The sequence below is a fragment of the Rutilus rutilus genome (genome assembly GCF_951802725.1).
Source record: "Rutilus rutilus genome assembly, chromosome: 3".
In the NCBI taxonomy this organism is placed as follows: domain Eukaryota; kingdom Metazoa; phylum Chordata; class Actinopteri; order Cypriniformes; family Leuciscidae; genus Rutilus; species Rutilus rutilus.
The window spans coordinates 41,892,439-41,915,229 of record NC_140211.1 but is presented as its reverse complement, the minus strand read 5'-3'; the positions used below and the strand labels follow the sequence as shown (position 1 = coordinate 41,915,229).

Genomic DNA, 22,791 nt, shown 5'->3' with positions numbered 1-22,791 from the left:
GCCAGTACTCAAAGGTACAACATCAATTAGACAAAAGTCTTGTGGACACATATTTAATATGTGTTTTGTGGTCTTAATTCAGCCACTTTCATTTTTATTTTTTCCAATAACCACGCATAAACATTATTCTCTTAAAAATACAAACATCTACATACACGTTGCCCGCATATTTTGGTAGCCCTGTTTGTGCTATATAGAGTGATTTTACACCTTTGCCATTAACATGTTTATAAATAACTGAAAAAAGCACAAATTTCAAGGCATGTCAGAACATCTCAAGGGCCCCAAAAACACCTTGGTCCCCAGAGGGTTAAGATGCTTTTCAGGTGTCTCACACAAAGCAGTATGGATCAAAGGACAACCCCTTCATCCACTGAGGTCTGCCCAGCTGGAGGTGACAGGATTGGTCAAGAAGGGTCAGATCATCATCGTGGAGAAGGGGCCAGGGAAGCGGAAGTTTCTCCATGAAGGAATGACACGTCAACTGAACAAGTCACAAAAGGTCCAGATTGAGACTATGAACTTTGCTCATGTCACAGGATTACAGGAAGAGAACCTGAACGCATTCATCCATCTGCTGGACTCAAGCTATACACCTGATGAGAACAGGTGTTCTGCAGGTGAACACCGCCCACTGAGCTTCTACAGATGCCAACATTGCAAAGACAATTTTTGTGCTACATCTTCAAGGATTATAACAAACGTCTTACTGTGACCCCGTAAGTGTTCATCAGAATGTGACCCACAGGATCAAGGAGGGAAATCTGTAAGACTGAAAATACTGGTTGGGGCCTAGTCTAATGAGACAAAGGGCATTGCTGGCTAATTAACATTCGACCTCCCCCATACAACCTCACTTCCTCTCACAACAACTAAGAACTCACACAAGAACATGGTTTAATGTGAATGTTTATCATTGACTTATGTTTTTGGTGTCATTTGAAATGTCTCAAAGTGAGTGGTACAGATATCTCATATCCAGATAGATAAAATAAAAGGAAATAAGGTTTATAGAAGTTTAGAGAAAACTGGTACAGAGCCATTTGAGGGTGGTCTCCCCCAACCCCCATGTCACCTGGTCAAGAGAGAATAAAGGAAGGTGTTCTCGCTCTCTCGGGTCTTTTCTTTGCTGGACGTGAATGGAATAGTCTGTCTGTCTGTCTGTCTCTCAAGTTAAAATGGGGTCAGATTTTACTGTGTGATGAATTGGGTGTTAAAAGAATGAGACAAAACTGAGGTTAAAGTGGATAAGAACGGTGTATTTACAATCTTCACAAGAGACAAACAACACAATAAAACCAGGAAAACTCAGCCTGTTAAAAGCAAAGAGTCCATCGCACCATACCTAAAACAGTCCATTAGAATCCTTTTGTGTTGAATCCTTGTGAAAAGAAGTGATAATCCAAAAGCTTGAAGTGGTGTCTGGAAAGGTGAGTCCACAAAAGGTAACTCCACACTCCAGAAAAGTGATTGGTATGTTAACATGTTATTTCCCCTTTACACTGTTCATTACGGTATAAGGTGCTTCTACACTGTTGTATACGGTACAGTGTGTTGGTGAGCGCGGAGATATGAAGTGACGGTGATGGTTGTTGTATGATACTTTGCCGTGCACGGAATAAAGTTGGAAGAGTTAAAACCGTCGTGTTTATTTTGAGTAACATGGTAGCAGAGGATGGTTAAAGGATGGCAGCTAGTTATAAAATTCTGCCGAAGTTTGATGAAGCCAGGCCATACGAGTGTTGGAAGAATGAAATTAATATCTGGACGCGGGTTACCGATCTCGATAAAAAGAAGCAAGCCCTTGCTGTCGCCTTGGGGCTTGAAGGGAGAGCCCGTGAAACAGCGATGGAAATACCTGCGGAAGATTTGGACAGTGATAACGGCATGGCAACGTTGATGGCAAAGCTGGATGGCGTCTTCCTTAAAGAGGAAAAAGATCGCACGTATGAAGCCTATTCATATTTTGATGGCATAACAAAGAATAGTTCCGTTTCCATGGAGGACTACATAATTGACTTCGAACAGCGATACAACCGGATGAAAAAGTATAATATGACACTTCCTGATGCTGTACTGGCTTTTAAGCTGTTAGACACGCCCTGTCTCGACGATAAAAGCAGACAGCTAGCATTGACGGCCTGCACCGAGTTGACGTTCTCCTCCATGAAGTCGGCTCTTAAAAGGATTTTCGGGGGGAAAACGACAGGTTCGTCGAACGGAATTCAAGTCAACCAGGACGTGGTGTTTTTCACAGAACAAAGACCACAAGGCAGAGGAAAACGGAGCACAACTTTCCAAAGTGGGCAACTAAAGCAGCCATTACCAGGGACGAATCCGCTGGATAAGTTCGGTAAGAGATCCAGATGTGCTATTTGCCAGTGTACATTTCATTGGGCTAAAGACTGTCCCCATAAGAAAACTGAACAAGTAAGAGTAACTGAAGATGCAAATGTTGAGGAATGTAACATTACGTTGTTTACAAAGGCCGCCATCTCTGATGCAGAGATATTTATGACTGAATCATTGGGATCAGCGATTATTGACACTGCTTGTACCCGTACTGTGTGTGGGGAGAAATGGCTGAAAAGCTATATTGATGATCTCACCCAAGATCAAGTGAACCTGTTGATGCAAACAGAGACTCGGAGATGGGAATGTGGTATATTCCACAAAAAATGTGAAGCTACCAGCTAAAATCGGATTGACAAAATGCCAAATTGAAACTGAAGTTGTCACGGTTGACATTACTGTGTCGATATCAGAGACAAAGAAAACAAAAAAGGTCAAACTGAAGAGGAAGTCCTAACTGTGACAGAAAATATGTCTCCAGATGAGAAACGTAAAATCCTTCTGAAGCTCCACAAACAGTTTGGTCACGCGTCTGCAGACAGGCTACAGATACTCATTCACAGTTCGGGAAACAACGACAAAGAATGCTTCACTATTTTACAACAAATAGTATCCGACTGTTTAATATGCCAGAAGTACAAAAAGACAAAGCCAAAACCTGTTGTGGGGCTGCCCTTAGCTTCGGAATATAATGAGACAGTGGCGGTGGATCTGCACAAGTTGGAGCCAGGTGTGTGGTATCTTCACATTATCGACCACTTCACACGTTTCAGCGCTGGAAACATTGTTAAAACAAAAAAGTCATCTGAAATTGTCAACTCCTTTATTCACACTTGGATAAGTGTCCATGGCGCCCCCCAGAGGCTATACAGTGACAATGGTGGAGAATTCAACAATGAAGAGATCAGAGACATGGCTGAAAACTTTAACATTGAGACAAGAACAACAGCAGGATACAGTCCCTGGAGCAACGGACTACTTGAGAGACATAATCAAACGCTCACTGAAATAATCCAGAAGGTCAAACGAGAAAATGGATGTGACTGGCACACTGCCCTTGACTGGGCCCTCATGGCTAAGAACAGTATGTTGAATGTTCATGGCTACAGCCCATATCAATTAGTGTTTGGACAGAATCCTAACCTTCCTTCTGTGTTAGTTGACAAACCTCCTGCTCTAGAAGGCACCACTATGAGTGCTAGAGTTGGAGAACACATTTCTGCTTTACATGCTTCTAGGAAAGCATTCACTGAAGCAGAGTATTCTGAGCGGATAAGAAGGGCACTACGTAAACAGCTCAGGCCCACAGACGACATGTATGTGACAGGAGACAAGGTCTATTACAAAAGAGCAGACTGTCCTGAGTGGAAGGGACCAGGGGTAGTTATCGGTCAAGATGGAGCTGTTGTATTTGTAAGACATGGGGGGACTCTTGTTAGAGTACATCAATCCAGGCTCTGCAAGATAAACACACAGGATCAGGAATCTGCAAAACAAACTGTGCAAGACAACAGCGAGACAGCAAGTGAAAAATGCATCTTAAACAATGAAGCAGAGAGCTCAGATGGTGAAGAAAACACAGTCAGCGAACAGGAAAACATCAGCGAAAATGAGGTGAATTCAGGAGAAGTCGTTCATCCTAGAACGGCACAAGCTGACAATCACAATGTTTGTGGTAACCCCGTCTCTTCTGCTGTTGTGAAATTAAGAACAGGACAGACCGTAACATTTATGAAACAGGATGGTGATGGTCTACAGAGAGCCAGGGTTTTAGGCAGAGCAGGCAAAGCCTCAGGAAAATACAAACACTGGTTTAATTTGCAACATATTGAACCTGATGGCAGTGATGGTCAAAAGGAGCCAGTGGATATGTCATGTGTTGATAATCTTAACATTGAATCAATTGATAGTGAGACTGATGTACTCATAACAAAAAGACATTTCATTTGATGCAGCCAAACAGGATGAAATTATGAATTGGAACTAAAACAATGTTTTTGAGGAAGTCGATGATGCAGGTGAAGGATCCAAATTTAAGAATATGTTTAAGATCTGCTGATCTTACTTCCTTACATAACATCACATGAAAAACTAAGGTGAATTACACTGTATTGGGCATTCAAGGTGAACATGATGGCATCAATTTACTGATCAGAAGTTAGCTTTAAGTCAGCTGTCTAAACATTGTAATAGTCAGGGGTTTTGTTAGCCTTTGATCTTCCAACTAAGAGTTGGACTGTGTGTGAATGTTATCTAGTCTAAGGTCTCGTGACCATTTGTTGTGTATACCTTTTGGGGGGGTTACCATTATCTCAGTTGGGGGCAATTGGTTAACTATTGTCTTTAGATGATTAGATTTAGTGGTTACCTCTAAGGCTGTGTGTATGTTTAGCACCTTTAAAGACAGCCCACCAAATGGCCTATAAAGAAACCATGTAAAGTTACATTAGTTAGACTGATTTGGGAAGAACTGCAGCCGCGTCAACGCAAAGTCCTCAATAAAGAATAACTTTGTTTGAACGTGATCCCCAACGTCTCCTGGTCTCTTGCTTCGACGAAGAAAAAGGTTTTCAACAATTTGGTGCCGTGACCCGGATGGAGAAACTGAAACTCAACAAAGAATGAACTTTCCAGACGGAACCTTGAAAACTTCAAGCTCAAAGATCTCAACAAAGCTGACTGAGTCCCAGACTGCATCTTGAAACTTCAAGCTCAAAGATCTCAACCAAGCTGACTGAGTTCCAGACTGAATCTTCTGAATCCAGATTGAAAACTTCAAGCTCCAAAAAGATCTCAAAGACTGAATTTTTCCAGACGGAATCTTTCTCTACAAATGAAAGACTCGGTGAGTTCTCACTCCATTCAAAGAACCAATGCAGACCAGTACAAATGTTTTCCTCTGCGCCATTCAGAGAAGTAGTTAACAAACAGCTGTAGAGTTTGGTTAACTAAAGATAAGCCTCTAAAAAGTTTTCTTTTAGAGATGACATTTACCCTCTGTGTTGACAGGGAAGATTAACAGTTACATGTTAATATTGTGTGTATGCTCTTGCTAGAGAAGACCTATCTGTAAGCTAGAGAATTAGCTTTAGAATTAGATTTAGCCTCTTGTGCTAATAAGATTGTACCCTCTGTTTGCAAGACAGTAGAGAGAAGTTTTTTTTTTTTAGTGTTTGTTTGTGGTAACAGAAATTCACAAAATGTTTAGGAAAAGTACTAGACAGATTACACCTTTTTGGTCAGATAGTGAATTCAAGTCTTTGTTATCAGAGCACATGGACTCCATCGTGACTGAGCCAGTCAGATTGAATTTAACAAAGAAATTTGGCATTGATCCAGAGAAAGTGTGGTCAATTGAAGATTGCAAGAAAGTGTTGAGTGCATGTATCAGGAAGAAAAATCTGAAAGGCATCATCTGTTGTCACCGAGAATTTAGCTTATCCATTGCAGAAGAACAAGCGCAGTGTATTGCTACTTTAAACGATCAGAACAAACAATTGCAGACTCACATGTCCTGTCTCAAAACAAAGGTGGGCCATAACAAAGCCTCAACCAAATGTGATTTAGAAGACCAACAGTCAGATGAAAGCTATCCTGATTTACAGTCTTTTGATAGTATAGAGGACAATGTCAATGCAGATGTAAATGCAGTTGAAGTGTGCGTAGCTAGACAAAAGCCTCAGGGAAAAGGTGTTGATACAGTTCCATTTGCAACCCCCATATTGCAGCCACAAGCAGTCAAAACATCTTTACGTCCGAAAGATATTGAGAGAATTGCTGAAAGTTTGCCATCAGTGCAAAGAAATTTTTCTGAGTTTAGGAGAGCATTGTTCAGTAAAATGCATCTTTACGACATGTCGTTGCCGGAAGTTACACAGCTGATGTCACAAATTCTAACTGAATCTGAATTCAACAATTTTGAGTCTGCTGTTACTTCCGAACTGCAACATGTCAGTAAAGGCGATTTGAGAGAAGGTGTTTTGAAAATCCTAAAGAATATCTTAGGACCGAAAATCAATTGGTCAAGAGTTACTAGCTGTGTACAAGAGAAAGAAGAAACTGTGAGTGAATATACTGAGAGGTTCTGTCAGGTAGCTGCAGTGTACAGTGGAATAGTGGATGATTCCGAAAGTGTGTTAGCTGACAAAGGAGCTCTAATCCGAATTTGGGCAGATGGTCTTGTAGCTGAGTACAGAACAGCCTTGCCATTCCTAGATATTACGTGGGCTAAAAGAACTATCAGAAGTAACCTAGAAAGTTTAGCTATTTGGGAAAGAGACTCTGATGTCAAAGAGAGAGTAAGAAGTGCAGCAGTTTCTGTTAAGGTCAACTCCGAGAAACCAAAGAAACGCAAAAGTCCTAGAGAAGCCAGTTGTTCTTACTGTGGCAAGCATGGACATTTTGGAAAAGAATGTAGAAAAAACAAAAATAACTTAAGACAAGTTAACAATGTTATGCAGATTTTACTACATTTGTTTGCTACTTTGAAGCAACCCCTCCCCTCGTCAATGGACTCGTGGGTAAGCTTTTTGAGGTGCTAACCATTTGGGCTGTGATTGCTTAATCTCCCCAGTAACTTACAACAACGATGAAAGACTTATTTTTGTTTAATAGAACAAAAGGAAAGTGACTGTCTCAGCTTTTGTTTGGGGGACATTGAATAAGACTCACAGCCTTAAATGTTATGCCATAAAATATTGCAGTCAGACAACCATCCTCTGTTAATGATGTTTATTAAGACTGATGTTTCACTGGAGAATGAAAATGTGCCAATTTTCCCACACACTGTACAGTGTGTACACAACACAGGGACAGAAAAGGACACGGTTCAGTGAGGGCCCTGGAAAGAACTGACGCAACAGGCGTTCGGGGGCCAATCCAGGGTGAAGACAACCTCATAGGCCTTTCCCCATTTAGTCCATCCTTACCTCACTGGTCCATAGGTGTCAAATAAATTAAGAAATAGGGAAAGAATGAAACAACCGCAGCAGACGCTACAACCCTAGTGTTTGGACAAATACTGCTCTGTCGTCTTTTGTTTTCTTTCTTCCTCTGTGCAGATAAACACTTGATGGCTGTTCCAAAAATCCATATGCAACGACGTCTCACCTGCATATGAAGCCACAACCTCAAGAAGACAACTACACCCACTGCTGAACGAGCCAATCACAAAAGAAAAAAGAAGAAAAAAATACACAACGCAGAAATACAAAACCTTCAGTCATCCATCGATATGATCAAGACTACAAGCCTGCACCATTATCTGAGTGCTGCACCTGGTTAATATGACTGAAGATAACTTTTCATGGTTCGGAAACCTGTTAGTATCAAGTGTGTCAACCAACAAATGACTCACGTCCAGCACACCCGTAAGATTTCACGGACCCTAAGTGCATGTTTGTTTCTGTGTCAACATGCAATTACAGATGAACAACACAGAGCAAGTTATATGTGCCTGTAACTTACACAAGTTACAAGAATGAACATATGCGATGTGCCTGTAACTTACACCAGTTACAAGAATTAACTTTATGTGTTTAAATTTGTATTTTGTGAGAGTTTTTAAGAACTCTCAAACGGGGGACTGAAGGATCCAAATTTAAGAATATGTTTAAGATCTGCTGATCTTACTTCCTTACATAACATCACATGAAAAACTAAGGTGAATTACACTGTATTGGGCATTCAAGGTGAACATGATGGCATCAATTTACTGATCAGAAGTTAGCTTTAAGTCAGCTGTCTAAACATTGTAATAGTCAGGGGTTTTGTTAGCCTTTGATCTTCCAACTAAGAGTTGGACTGTGTGTGAATGTTATCTAGTCTAAGGTCTCGTGACCATTTGTTGTGTATACCTTTTGGGGGGGTTACCATTATCTCAGTTGGGGGCAATTGGTTAACTATTGTCTTTAGATGATTAGATTTAGTGGTTACCTCTAAGGCTGTGTGTATGTTTAGCACCTTTAAAGACAGCCCACCAAATGGCCTATAAAGAAACCATGTAAAGTTACATTAGTTAGACTGATTTGGGAAGAACTGCAGCCGCGTCAACGCAAAGTCCTCAATAAAGAATAACTTTGTTTGAACGTGATCCCCAACGTCTCCTGGTCTCTTGCTTCGACGAAGAAAAAGGTTTTCAACACAGGTCAAAAATGTGTCTCTACCAGATGGGTCTGTAGTCTCAAAGAAACTCCCTGTGGTATTGTGCCCAAAGCAAGACTCGTAGCCAGAGGCTTTGAAGAGCTCAATATTCACGAGCTGCAGAAAGACTCCCCAACCTGTGCTTCCGACTCGCTGAGGCTATTATTAGCAGTAATCTGTCAAAATAAGTGGCATGTCCATTCTATGGACATCAAATCTGCATTCTTACAGGGCATGCAGTTGTCCAGAGAAATCTATGTCCGACCACCTCCTGAAGCTGGAAAAGAAGATACTCTGTGGAAACTAAACAAGTGTGTTTATGGCCTTGCAGATGCATCACTATATTGGTACAACAAGGTGAAAGAAATCATGCTGAATACAGGTGGTAGAATGTCTCTAGTAGATCCAGCAGTGTTTTATTGGTTGGATGAACAGTGTAAGGTTACTGGAGTACTTGCATGTCATGTTGATGATTTTCTTTGGGCAGGCTCAGAAAATTTCTCAACAGGTGTGATTCCCACACTAAAGTCTGCATTCCATGTTGGACGTGAAGAACATGAAAATTTCTGCTATGTGGGAATGGACTTTGTCACTATTAATGGTGTAGTTCATGTTCATCAGCATACTTACATTGAAAACCTACAGCCTATTCGACTGGAAGCAGCACGTGCAGTGCAGAGAGATGCCTCTCTTAATGAGACTGAAAAAGAGCAGCTCAGGTCAAAAATAGGACAGATACTGTGGGTTGCAAAAAAAACAAGACCAGACATTATGTTTGATGCAAGCAGCTTAGCGTCAAATATAAAAGATGCCACAGTCCAGTCTATTCACGAGACAAATAAGGTCATTATGAAGATTAAATCTGAAAAGGTGACTCAAGTTTCAGCATTTGGGAAGCAATGATACTCTGAACTTTATCGTTTTCAGTGATGCCTCCTTTGGAAATCTCCCTGATGGGGGCACACAAGGGGGAACACTGATTGGTCTCATGGGAGAAGGAGGGAAGTTTTCTCCTCTCTGTTGGCAATCTAAGAGAATTCGACGTGTGGTGAGGAGTACTCTGGCAGGGGAAACACTGGCCCTGTCAGATGGGATAGATAATGCTGTTTTTCTGGCTACCCTCTTTTCTGAGCTCACAACTGGAAATGCTGAGTTGAATGCGCCTCCCTTGATCTGTGTTACGGACAATCACTCTCTGTTTGATGCCCTTAAGTCAACAAAACAGGTCTCTGAGAAACGACTTCGACTGGAAATAAGCAGTATAAAAGAGCTCATACAGAGTAAAAGGATAAAACAGGTACTCTGGTCAGACACAAAAACTCAACTCGCTGACTGTCTTACCAAAAAGGGAGCGTCTGCTCTGGTGTTATTGAAAGCACTCGGTGAAGGGCTGTGGTGCTATGGAAAGTACTCAGCTAAGGACTGTGGATAATAAGCTTAAATAAGGGTACATAAAAAATAAAAAAAAAAAAAAAAAAAAAAAAACACTTTTCAATTGCATGTGCAACAACTGTTTTGTTTGTGATAACTGTGGACTTTGTTATATACATTTTATACAACATTTTTATTTATAATTTTCTTGTTTCTTTGTTTAAAGTATAGGGAGATTGTTAACATGTTATTTCCCCTTTACACTGTTCATTACGGTATAAGGTGCTTCTACACTGTTGTATACGGTACAGTGTGTTGGTGAGCACGGAGATATGAAGTGACAGTGATGCTTGTTGTATGATACTTTGCCGTGCACGGAATAAAGTTGGAAGAGTTAAAACCGTCGTGTTAAAACCTGTTGAGTAACAGGTATCTGTTGTGAACCCACCTTTCCAGACACCACTTTAAGCTTTAGGATTATCACTTCTTTTGGACTGTATATACACTGGTGGACACTCACATTGGGACGCTTCAACACACAAGGATTCTTATGGACTGTTTTAGGGTATGGTGCGATTTCCACCTTTTTTCGTCCGCCACGCCCCCGGCGCTATTCACATGGAAAATAGTTTAGGTGATCTATTTGCGTCGCACACGCCCCCCGATCAATGCCATAAAAACACGAAGTTTCTTAATCAGATTCACTGATAGTTCATCGCGTTTTGAGGATGGCACGCTACTCCGGTAAAGAAGCCCTTCAGCTGAGGCCATCCGTAGAAATATTTTGGTTTGCCGTAACAGCCCAAAAAAAAAAAAAAAGGTCTATATATTTTTTCAAGATTCAATGTAAAAAATAAATAAATAAAAAGTACAATTTTGGTCATGGGGATTACGTAGGTATGAATTTAAACAAATTTGCATATCGGGACTTCACTGACAGTTTTCCAGAACTTCATGCCAAGTTAAAGAGGTGTCGAGAAATAATACATACATACATACGCACACACACACATACAAAAAAATATGTCAAATATATCAAGGAGACATTTCAATTGTTTATTAATAAACAAGTGTTTTTTGTGTCACTGCCGGCTGCAAAGATGAAGTTGACGATGCCGACTCGCTATCTTCACAGTAGTGAACAAGCCAGAGAGAAATGCATATTTCATACGGATTACATAACCAGAGAGCAGTCTGTTTTCTTTCATTTTGAATTGTTTTGTTTAAAAGTACACATTCCAAGCTTTTTATAGATATATTTGACAGGTCTGTGGGGCAAGTAGTTGCAATACACGCGTTTTGTAAGCTCCGTGCAACTGCTGCAGCGGACTATTATTAGGCTACTAGAATATTAGAAATCTAATACTCAAGCTGTTTTCTCATTTTTCTACTCTTAATATTAAATAAAAAAAACCACTGAACGAAAGATACATGGATTCTCTTGAAGCACCACCGCGTTTGCGTCAGAAAGCTACTGCACTGCAGCCAAAATGCTCTGTTCGACTTATCTGAGATCCGTTACTCTTCCCTGTGGATGACCTGTGACCTACTTTCTGTAAGATCTGAATTTTTGAACTTGAATTTTAGAAAACTGAATTTGAAGTTCCGAACTTGAAGTTCCGAAGTTCCGAAAAAAAGAAAAAAAAACTAGCTGTTTGAAAATACATGTCTATAAAATTCAGCCATAAAAACATTTCAGTTTGTTAAATTTCAAATGTTCAATATTCGTTTAAAAAAAATCAAATTCAGAAATATTTAAACTACCACCTAAAATTTAATTTTGTTAGATTTCACTTGTAAATAATTCAAATTTACACAATTCAAATTCAAATCATATTGTCATATTTTAAGCTCCATAATTATTATTTTTATTTATTTTTTACTCAAATTACATAAATATGGTATCTGATGTTTCACTTCATAGAGATCAATCCATTGACCAGAGCTGTCAGGCATGGGAAATCCCCTTAACCATTGAAAGGATATTGAAAAAAAAATTTCATATATGATTGACCTGAAGAATGAAAGTTGTATTATATACTTATCATATACTTAATTTCATGCTCATAGCCATGCGAAATAGCTCTATATCTCAGACGGGCTGCAGCATTAATTTTGTGTGAGATGATTGTATTTTTTCAACAACAACAAAATTGAAATATTTTTAATTAGGGATGCACTCATACCAGAACGAGTCCGATACTTTCATTTTTGGAACTCGCCGATACCGATACCGTAACTGATCCCTGAATTTTCACTGCATTTGTAATTTTTAAATGTATTAGTAGATAATCAGAGTATAAGAATATAAACAAAAAGAATATAAATCATATTAGTTGGCTTAATTTGTTCATCAAATATATATTTCTTTCAGTTATTTTCATGCTTAATTAAGCCTGCTAAAATGCATTTTATGAGCTTCTGTTACTGTCACTGTTCATTCTATTGCTCTATCTTATTTTATCTTTCATTTAATAGCACAGCACATATTTAGAGCAGCTCCAGAAGGGCTCAGTGCTGAGGATTGGGTCAGTGGTACAAATGTTTAGACACCAGTGACATACCAATTATTTAATCCAATTTTGATACAACAAAAACTACCTGCCTAATTAATATAAATTTAAAACATTAAAGACAAGTAAGCAGTCAGTAACAAAATAAGAACAAATAATCGAATTACAAATAGGACAAATAAATACAACAGAATAAAGAGAGGCTACAAATGAAAATATAGCTGCAAGCAGCAATTATCGGGGCCAAGCGCAAGCAGATGACAGGATATGCCAACATGGCTGAAGGTGTCAGACCAACTGCAACAATGAGCAATTAAAGACATTTAGAGAGGATTTTAGACAAAATGCCTGAAAAATCATAGAAACAGTAAATAAAAATATGATTTAATGTATTATCACTTTCGACCAATAGGTGGCGCAGTTACAAAACTAATGTGATGTGGTCAGAGTGAAGTGACAATGACACATACAAAGTTTGGTGTCAATATGTCAAGGCATTGCAGAGATAAAGCCTGAATAGTGCTATTAGCATCATGCCTCAACTTTGCTGCTGCGCTATACGAAAACGGTTTCGTCTATCGACACCAAATCTATAACTTTTAGTCGGCACAGTCTGGAGATGATACGATTCGATTTTGGTGAAAATCGGACAAACGGTCTAGGAGGAGTTCGAAAAAGTAGGTTTTGACTGAAAATCAAGATGGCGGTTAGGAAGTTCGGCCAAATAAGGAAAACCTGGTATCTACGCTCTCGTCCTGACCCAAGGAATCCATTAAGGCCAGTGGCATTTCAATAGCCAGATTTATTCAAAAGTTATTAGCCTTTTTGGAAATTTTGTTATAACTTTTGACCACTAGGTGGCGCTGTTTCAGAGTATTTTGGGTACCTTCAGGGGATGGTGCTGATGGCACATTCTGAGTTTCGTAATATTACACAAATGCATTTGTTTAGTATAGCATTTTATTTCACAAAACTGTATTGAAGTCAATGGGAATTACATGTTTTGTTCTATTATAGCGCCACCAAGAGGCTCAGTCCCACCATTTTTTTTTGTGTGTCCCAAGAGTGAGCCCATACATATGTGTGTCAATTTTGGTGAAAATATCTCAATTCGCTTCAGAGATATAGACATTTATATGAAAAAACACGTAAAAAATGACTGACACATGACTTTGTTTGAATTTTACTACCCCTTACTATCAATATTTTCGCATTTGGGCATTGGTGTATAGCTATCGACCTATGTTTCCAAACTTCTGATGGAGGTTTCGTCTCGATTGGACCAATGTTGTTTTCGTCAACGATGACGATAACGAAATTATTTCGTTGACGCACCTTTTTTTTATGACGATAACGCGACGATGACTAGCTAAAAACGCCTCTAAGGTGACTAAAACATGACGAGACGTTTTCGAGTTTTCGTTGACGAGACGAGACGGAACGAAAATGATTATAAGTCTGACGTTCACAATGCATGTCATTTCTGCCTATTTTGCGTGAAATCTGTCTGTTTTGAGCTTAAAAAAAAGTATCAGCAATGCTGCCGCTTCCTATCCTTGTTTTTGGGTACGCCCACCACCCGGCTGCCGCCATGCCACGCACCAGATTCCACAACAACAATGCATACATGGCCAGGATATAATTATAAAATATGACATGGTTTTAAAAGTAACCTATAACATCGACTATGCAATACACTTTAATTTATTTAGATTAAATCTTCTTTTCGATCTTCTTCCATTTCATCTGTCTATTAAACCTTTGACAAATCATATCGCAACATTCAAATCTGTGTTGGCGCTGCCGCTGACCCAGAGAGAGTAGTCATGAAACAGCAGTCTTTTCAACCTCATAGTATCATTATTTATGTGATACAATAGTTCAAATCATCACAGAAGTAATGGGATAAAAGTTTAAAGTTCAAATATAAACACTGATGTCCCTAATAGAGTAAATCAGCTTTTGATTTGGAGCTTAAAGGGTTAGTTCACCCAAAAATGAAAATTCTGTCAGTAATTACTCACCCTCATGTTGTTCCAACCATGTAAGTCTTTCGTTCATCTTCGGAACACAAATTAAGATATTTTTGATGAAATCTGACAGAATTTTGACTCCTCCATAGGCTTCCAGTGTGACCGAAACTCACCGGCCCAGAATAGTTATTAAAACATCGTTAAAATAGTCCAAGTAACTACAGTGGCACTACATTAAGTTTATCATGCGACGAGAATACTTTTTGTGCGCAAAAACAAACAAAAATAACGACTTTATTCCACTTTTCATTTCCTTCTCTCTGGGCCTCGTAGTGTTTTTGCGCTGCGCGTCTGTGTTGCACGTCATCACGCAACACACACATGACCGGCGTCGGCCAATAGTGAGCCTACGTGGTGACGTGTAACACAGACGCGCTGCGCAAAAACACTACGCGAACCAACTAGAGGTCCAGAGAGAAGGAAATGAATAGTGGAATAAAGTCGTTATTTTTGTTTGTTTTTGCGCACAAAAAGTATTCTCGTCGCTTGATATACTTAAGATTGAGCCACTGGAGTCACTTGGACTATATTAACGATCTCTTTAATAACTTTTCTGGGCCAGCAAGTTTCGGTCACATAGAAGCCTATGGAGGAGTGAAACATGGCTCAGATTTCATCAAAAATAGCTTAATTTGTGTTCCGAAGATGAACGAAGGTCTTACGCGGTTGGAACAACATGAGGGTGAGTAATTACTGACAGAATTTTAATTTTTGGGTGAACTAACCCTTTAAAATAACGCATTTATCGATTACATTGTTTTGCCACAAGGTGGCGACAAGTGACTGTTAAAAAATGTATTTGTTATAGAATCATTTATTCAAGAGAATGTAGTATTGTATGATGATTCTGAAATAAGTCAGAAAGATGTGATGAATTGTTTTTGTAAATATGATTCATCTTAAACATCATATACAGTCTGTATAAGTGAATGATTTAACTTTTCCCTTTAAACTTATTTAATGGTCTAGTGTAAAAAAAACAAAAACAATACATATCATATTGGCACCCAAGTATCGCAATAATATCGAATCAGGAGATAGGTGTATCGTCCCAGCCCTACAATATATATATATATAAAAAATTATAAAAAAAATCTTCCCAACTAGAGTCCCCCCAGTGAATCTCCATTTCCAGCCCTGCTTACACTTGTAATTTATTTACTGTGGCGAGCAGTATGAGCGCCGTGAGAGCCCTCCTCATTCTCAAAACAACGAACTATGTTACATTGGTGTTGAAACCCGGGAGGAAGGAGGGACAGAGAGCCGGAGAGCCTGTCGGAGAGCCTGTCGGAGAGCCCTCGCTGCTGAGGGTGATCGCGGTGCTGAGGAAGTCGGGCAGTAAAGTAGCGGTGACCACCGATGGCTGCCCGAGGCGGTGGTGCTGGAGAAATTGAAAAACAGGTGGGATGGAGAGCTTGATGTCGTGCTCCTGGGTCGAGTAGGGGTGACTGCCGTCCAAGAGGGAGCGGAGGAAATCGCTCCTGTTCGCCGTGGCCCGGAGCCTGTTGCTGTCTGCCATGAGTGCAGTCTCGTGGGTACCCCCCGGCCTACAAGGGGCAATGGGGGTATGTGGCGAGCAGGACGAGGGCTGTGAGAGAATGACGCTAGACTGGTGGCGTGATTGCTGATGAGCACCACCTGCGCGACGCACCGGTCTCGTATCTCTCACAGAGGAGCGGAAACATAAAAGGAGGAGCAACGACAGTGAAGAACGAGAGAGGCCAGGCCTGGACTTTGTTCCGTTTTGTTTCTGTTTTATTCTATGTGGCAGCAGTTGTCCGAGAGGGGCTGCTGCCTTTACTTTCGTTTTGTTGTTTATTGATCGTTATTAAAATCTTTAAATGTTTGCCGGTTCTCGCCAATGTCCGTTTTTTTCCAATTATCATGCAGCCCTAGTGCAAGCTTGCCTTAAGGTAGCACAGAAAAGAATCAGGACAAACTATGTGCAGATATCTTCAAACTACATTTAAGGAAACATTTTTCTCTCTGTGTTCTTGAGTAAAAGGCTCAAGAACAAAGGACAAGGTAAGAGAAAGAAAGCTCCTAAACTCTCTCATCAAGCATAAAGGCTCACCGAATTGATAAAAGGGAATGAGTTTATACAACATGTATGATGTGTTTTAATCCTAATAATGTGAAAAGAATCCAGTGGAATACCTACAACGGTCTTGTATCAAATCTGATCATTCTTGCCTATTTTATTTCCCATTCCTTTTTTTATGTCCTATTCTTTGCCTATTTTTATATCCTAAGAAAAACATTAAACATGGTACAAGCAATATAACTGATATAAAAAAACACCTTGATACTATTGAACTAATATATTGATATTCTGAACATCTTCAAACACAAAATAATCTAGCTCTAGAAAATAACTGACTAACATTTCCAATGACCCTTTGCAGTCAAAAAAAAAAAAAAAAAAAAAAAATATATATATATATATATATATATATATTATGCAAATTTGGGGAGGAATTAAAATTGTTTATATTCAAAATCTTTTGCTCATCACTCACTGTGGATGTGGCTGACTTTGCAGTGCTGGACTGATTAAAGCGTAACTGGAAACCATATTCCCCAGGATAGTCAGAGAAGGAGGGCACTACAGTTGCAGGAGGTGGGAGGTTATCCACAACTGGGGCCACATCAGGTGCAGGAACAGCAGTGTCAGTGTTCTCTGGGAGATCAAGGTCAAAGCCATCTGTGAAAGCAGGGCCATCGGGCAATGCCTGAAGTAGGAAGAGAGTTTAAACATACAGTATGTAATTTTTTTTCGTCGCTAGGGGTCGCTAACCTCTTACAATAACAAAGGCGTAGTTTGATGATGCAACATTTGCTAAGAATTATGGATCTTGTCGTCAACATCAATCCGACCGATCTAATGTTTATGGATCAGTAAATACATCGATGTTTTTATCATGACTGTGATATGAAGCAGGTCGGGATTGCTGAGAGACAGCTATCAGCTCCACACGCGACGCGAGTCCTGCGGATGTAAAAGGAATATGGACATTTCATTCTACCGAACTACACGCAAGTGCAGAATTACTTCTCACAGGTCAGTTTATTAGACAAATTAAACTTGTGAGGTAATGCAGCGCTGTTTCACTTGGTCTAACATTACACTATCACACTAAACTGCATTTAAATGTGTTGAAATGCATGTTATTCTGTGTTAGTTTGTCTGTATGAGACTAGCAGTAAGCTAGATCAGCATTAGAATAACATACAGATCATATTCTAACATTTTATCATTGCTGAACTATGTAACATTGATTAGTTTTATGTAAATGTACTCACCTGTTTAATAAAAGTACATGTAGGAGCGGTCGAAGTCTCGGACGTGGAGCTCTCGTTTATATACTGTCTATGGGAGCTCTTGGCATCTCGAAAACACCACGCTGATATTGATTCTCGTTTTAGTTCTCCTTTTTCATCCAAAGTCTGCTTGCCATGGTCCATAATATTTGAACGAAACAACAACAGCGTGCAGATAGACATTTCGAACTACACAGTTGTCCACGTCTGTCGCCTTGGTTACTATCAGAGGGCTCTGGCTGCTATGGCAGTACGAGCATAAACCAGGGACAACGCGGATATGACGCCATTGATGGCGACAAAACGGAAATAAAGAAACGTGACGTGTCTTCGAATTAAATTACAAATTTCTCCTGGTTTGAAAGTTGATGGAAACAGTCGGGATAATGTAAGTACACAACTAAAAAAAATATATAACATAGATATAGTGATTTTTGCTGTTTTTAAAGCAAAAAAGTTACATATTGTACCTTTAAATTTAGGTATGGATGCTTTGTGATGCTTCATTCTATTCTTGAATTTAGAATAAGCAAAAATTAAATGCAGTAAAGTTTCAGTCAAAAAAAGCTGTTGGACCTTTGGTAGCAGATATCTGGTAATCATTTAAAGCAATAGTTCACCCAAAAATGAAAATTCTGTCATTTACTCAGCCTCAAGTGGTTTCAAACCTGTATGAATTTCTTTCTTCTGCTGAACACAAAAGATGATATTTTGAAGAATGTCCATAACCAGACAGTTGATGGACCCCATTGACTTCCATAGTAGGAAAAAATACTATGGAAGTCAATGGGTTCCATCAACTGTCTGGTTACTGACATTCTTCAAAATATCTTCTTTTGTGTTCAGCAGAAGAAAGAAATTCATACAGGTTTAAAACCACTTGAGGCTGAGTAAATGACAGCATTTTAATTTAAGTGAACAATCCCTTTAAGTCATATTTAAAAAAACAAAACAAAACATCCACTCTGAAGTGCAACTCAAAAATGAAAATACCAGCTTACAGCAATAAGCCAAGCATCACTGTTTGTACGAGGCAGCTCCTTGATCAGCTCACCAAATCCTCTATGGATGAAAAGAAATATCATAAAACAGTTTTTTTGTATGGATATTCCCATAAATGGATGGATTTAGTATCCATTTGCATTTAGTTACTAAATGGATGGATTTAGCAGTTTTAATTATCTAAAAATAAAATAAAATAAAGATATAGGCTACATTAAAATGTAAAACTTAACATGGATGACTGAATGCACATGCATGATCCATTTTGGTCACTTATTTGGTGCAATATGGTGTATATGTTGCTAGTTTGCATTCTCATTTTATTGTTAGATTTCAACAAAGATTAATTTTATAGTGAAATGGACTTACAGGTCCCCCCAGATCTGCTCAAACTTGCCCTGGCTCAGGGGCAGCTCCATCATCTCCCCATCACTCATGGCTCCAGTGCTCCACTATAGCCAATAAAGAGGGCACTTTAGACTGCAGAAACAAACCAGCAGGAAAGAATACAAAAATGTCAAAACAATGTGATGATGTCATTACAGGTCCTGTAACTGATGATAAAAAGACCTAATACCAAACCCCAAAACTCACAGTAACCTGTCACCAAAAAAAGAAAGAAAGTTGGCACACTTAACTTCACTGTGGTATCAAATACATCTCATGGAAAATACTGATAAACAAGAGGCGTGAAGTGTGTTGACGTCCACACAAGAAAAGAAAAAAATCACTTCTCCGTGTTTAAACAAAAAAGTGTAGACTATCATGCCTTCACATCAGGCCCAAATCTAAACACTGAGAAATAGAATTTCGACTTTCAAACATGCGTGTTAATTAATCAGCAGATAGATCTCGCCTCAAAGTGAAGTTCCTTTCCTAAATCTCTACACACTTACCACTCTCTGATCTTGAAAAACACGCGCTGCTTCAGATAAAAGCTATATTGCAGTTCACAAGCTCTTCCTTTATTCATCACAGTGAAAGAGAAAGAGCAGCGCAGTCACGTGGGAGCGGTCATATGACCAACCAGAGGTGCGTATTATCAAAGTGCATTTTTTGAATTCACAATCAAGAAAGTATGAAAGCTTTTTTTCCGTCACGGAAAAATATAAAAAAAGGTAATTGCGTTTTTTTCTTCTTCTTAGAATTGCCAGATATAAACTCACAATTGCTAGTTAACGTCGTGAAATAAACGTGCACTTGCGAGTTATAAAGTCAGAATTACAGAATATAAACTCGTAATTGTGAGAAAAAAGTCAGAATTGCGACTTTATATCACGCTACTGCAGTGAGATCCAGTTAGACGAAGAAGTGATAGATAAAAATTATTTTATTTATAAGTAAAGTAAACAATTAATAAAAAGCAATAAAACAATGAATGGTTAAATTAAAATAACGTAAATTTAGAAAATGTACAAGAATATTGCCACAAGAGTAAAGAAGAAGAGGTAACACTTTACAATAATAGTACATGAATAATCATGTACTAATACCTGAATTAATAATTACTTTACTATGAACTAATGATGAGTTAAGACATGTACTAATGAGGAACTAACCTTAACTACGACATGAGTCATATGAATTCCTGCATGAATATACCATCTTAACTACACGTTAGTACATGCTTGTTAATTAATGTATTAATTAACATTTCGTGTTTAAACTAAATCAAACATGTTCCAGATCAGAAGAAAGATGTACTAAAAGGGCACAATGTAAAATTGTTCATAAATTTAACACCAGCAACTGTCACAAACATCAGTGAATGACACTAGATATCTTGCAATGTTTACATTTAACCTTACTCATTGAACACACAATGATGCATTCATCATTAAAAACTATTTAATCTCATTCTGTTTTAAGTGATTCCACTGCTGCCATCAAGAGGGAAATACCTACACTAACATATTCATTAAGCAGATGCCATTTTCAAAATTAAAATCAGTGTTAGCACAGATGATGGTTATTTATGTGGTAATTTTATGGATTGGTTTACTGTCTTTATATCATAATGCAGTCGGATGTTAGTCAGTTAGGTTTCTTGCTCTTCTTTTGGGACACAAAATGTGTCCATTTTCTAGAGCAAGTTTGATTTAGTTTACCCCGAAAGTTTAATTAATACATTAATTAACAAGCATGTACTAACGTGTAGTTAAGATGGTATATTCATGCAGGAATTCATATGACTCATGTCGTAGTTAAGGTTAGTTCCTCATTAGTACATGTCTTAACTCATCATTAGTTCATAGTAAAGTAATTATTAATTCAGGTATTAGTACATGATTATTCATGTACTATTATTGTAAAGTGTTACCGAAGAAGAGGCCTTTTTTTATTTTATTTTATTTTATTTTATTAAAAAAATTAAAAATCGTCAAGTCACCTTTATTTATATAGCGCTTTTTACAATACTGTTTCAAAGCAGCTATACAGACATAACAGGAAAATAATGCAACAAAGTTTGTGTCAAGAAAAATAGCGTCACAGTCCAGCTTAAGTAAGTTCAGTGATGGTTCATTTTTGTTGTAAATAAGATATTATTTAGTTCATTTATATAGCCGCTCTGGAGAAAACCGTCATCGTCCAGCTCAGTTTAGTTCTCATATAATGGCGTCAATGCAGGCAGATCAATAATATTGTTGAATTGTCTTTTGTTGAATAATAGACTGCATTGACACCATTGCATGAGAACTAAACTGAGCTGGATGATGACATCACAGTTTTCTCCAGAACTGCTGTTTATGAACTAAATTCTTAAAATAAAAATATTTTTTACAATAAAAAAAGATTCTACACCGAACTTACTTGAGCTGGACAATGACACTAGCCTATATTCTTCTAGAGCTGCTGTACAGCCAAAACAACTTTGTTACATTATTTTCCTGTTATCACTGAAAAGCTGCTTTGAAACAATCTGTATTGTAAAAAATCGAATCTGCCAAAATCTTTGATTGGCCTCCACCACTGAGAATATATCTAGGCATTTCTGCATCAACATCCTCAAGCGGTTTGAGAGGATAGTGTTTTCTTGTTGGGTTTTTATTATTGACACTTTACTATTATATTTACCCATTCAGTGAGTTTTTTTGATGACACCCAACTCTTCCATACATTTCAGTTCTCTTTCAATGTTTCAATTTTTTTTCGGGACCACTGGAACTTTCCTGGGAGCATGAATCACTGGTATGACCTCAGACTTTGTCTGAATGTGATGGACTCTAGGAACACAACCCAGTCCTGTAAACAAATCCTCAAATTCACTCAGAATATCTGTTGAGGTATCTCCTTTTATTTTATACATCATTTTGATTACACCCAAAGTGTTGCACAATTCTCTAATCTCTACCCAGAATTGCACAAGCATTTTGCTTTATGATCTAAAATTGCATGGTTTACTCAAGGGCGACATCTTGTGGCCTGAATATGTCACTAGTTTACATCGTGATTTTTCTCATGACAATTCTGTCAAGCTTCAAGGCATCCAGGGGCCCGTTCTTCGTTCGTGGATCACTCAGTTATCTGGATTTCACTGTTGATGATTTGACATGATCCAGGATTGTTAGGTTTTTCGAAGCTCATCCCTTGGTTGCTGTCATAGCAACAGATCCGTAAGCTCAAACCTGCTCGCGGGAGCAGGCTTATCATGTAAACAGGATTAGATTGCATATTTTTAAGCAGAGGGGACACTTAAAGTCTGTCACAGCCACTGCTACTTTCTTACAATACCTTAATGAACCAGAGACAATAATGATTTAAAATAATAATATAGACACAGCCAGTTTTACTCATTGAGAGATTTATTCGTGAGAGGAAAATTACCTAATAAGTTTACTGGAGTCTTACACACAATGTAATATTAATTTAAATGGTGACAACTATTGTGGGTGTAGTTTGATGCCGCGCAGGAGATGCAGATAACTTAGTAAAAAACGCTGTCTTCTGAGCAGTCAAACTTTAATGCTGTCACGTAACAAATTCAATTCAATTCAAATTTATTTGTATAGCGCTTTTCACAATACTTTGTTTCAAAGCAGCTTTACAGAAAGTGCATT

At 38.6% G+C, this 22,791-nt stretch overlaps 1 protein-coding gene across 2 annotated transcripts in view; it reads right to left on the bottom strand.

Annotated features, from left to right (window-relative positions):
• The window catches only part of LOC311288113 (cellular tumor antigen p53-like), a 70,710-nt gene extending 50,965 nt beyond the window's left edge, over nt 1-19,745 (bottom strand). Inside the window, exons 1-4 of one of the 2 annotated variants that reach the window (XM_084405365.1) lie at nt 19,630-19,745; nt 19,103-19,213; nt 18,733-18,793; nt 16,930-17,142 (exon numbers count right to left, since the gene is read on the bottom strand). In XM_084405365.1, coding sequence (XP_084261491.1) covers nt 16,930-17,142; nt 18,733-18,793; nt 19,103-19,170 — 342 coding nt within the window. In that variant the 5' untranslated portion in view covers nt 19,171-19,213; nt 19,630-19,745. The remainder of the gene's footprint in view (nt 1-16,929; nt 17,143-18,732; nt 18,794-19,102; nt 19,214-19,629) is intronic. The other variant, XM_084405366.1, reaches the window with a different exon arrangement.
• Between the last annotated feature and the right edge of the window lie 3,046 nt (nt 19,746-22,791).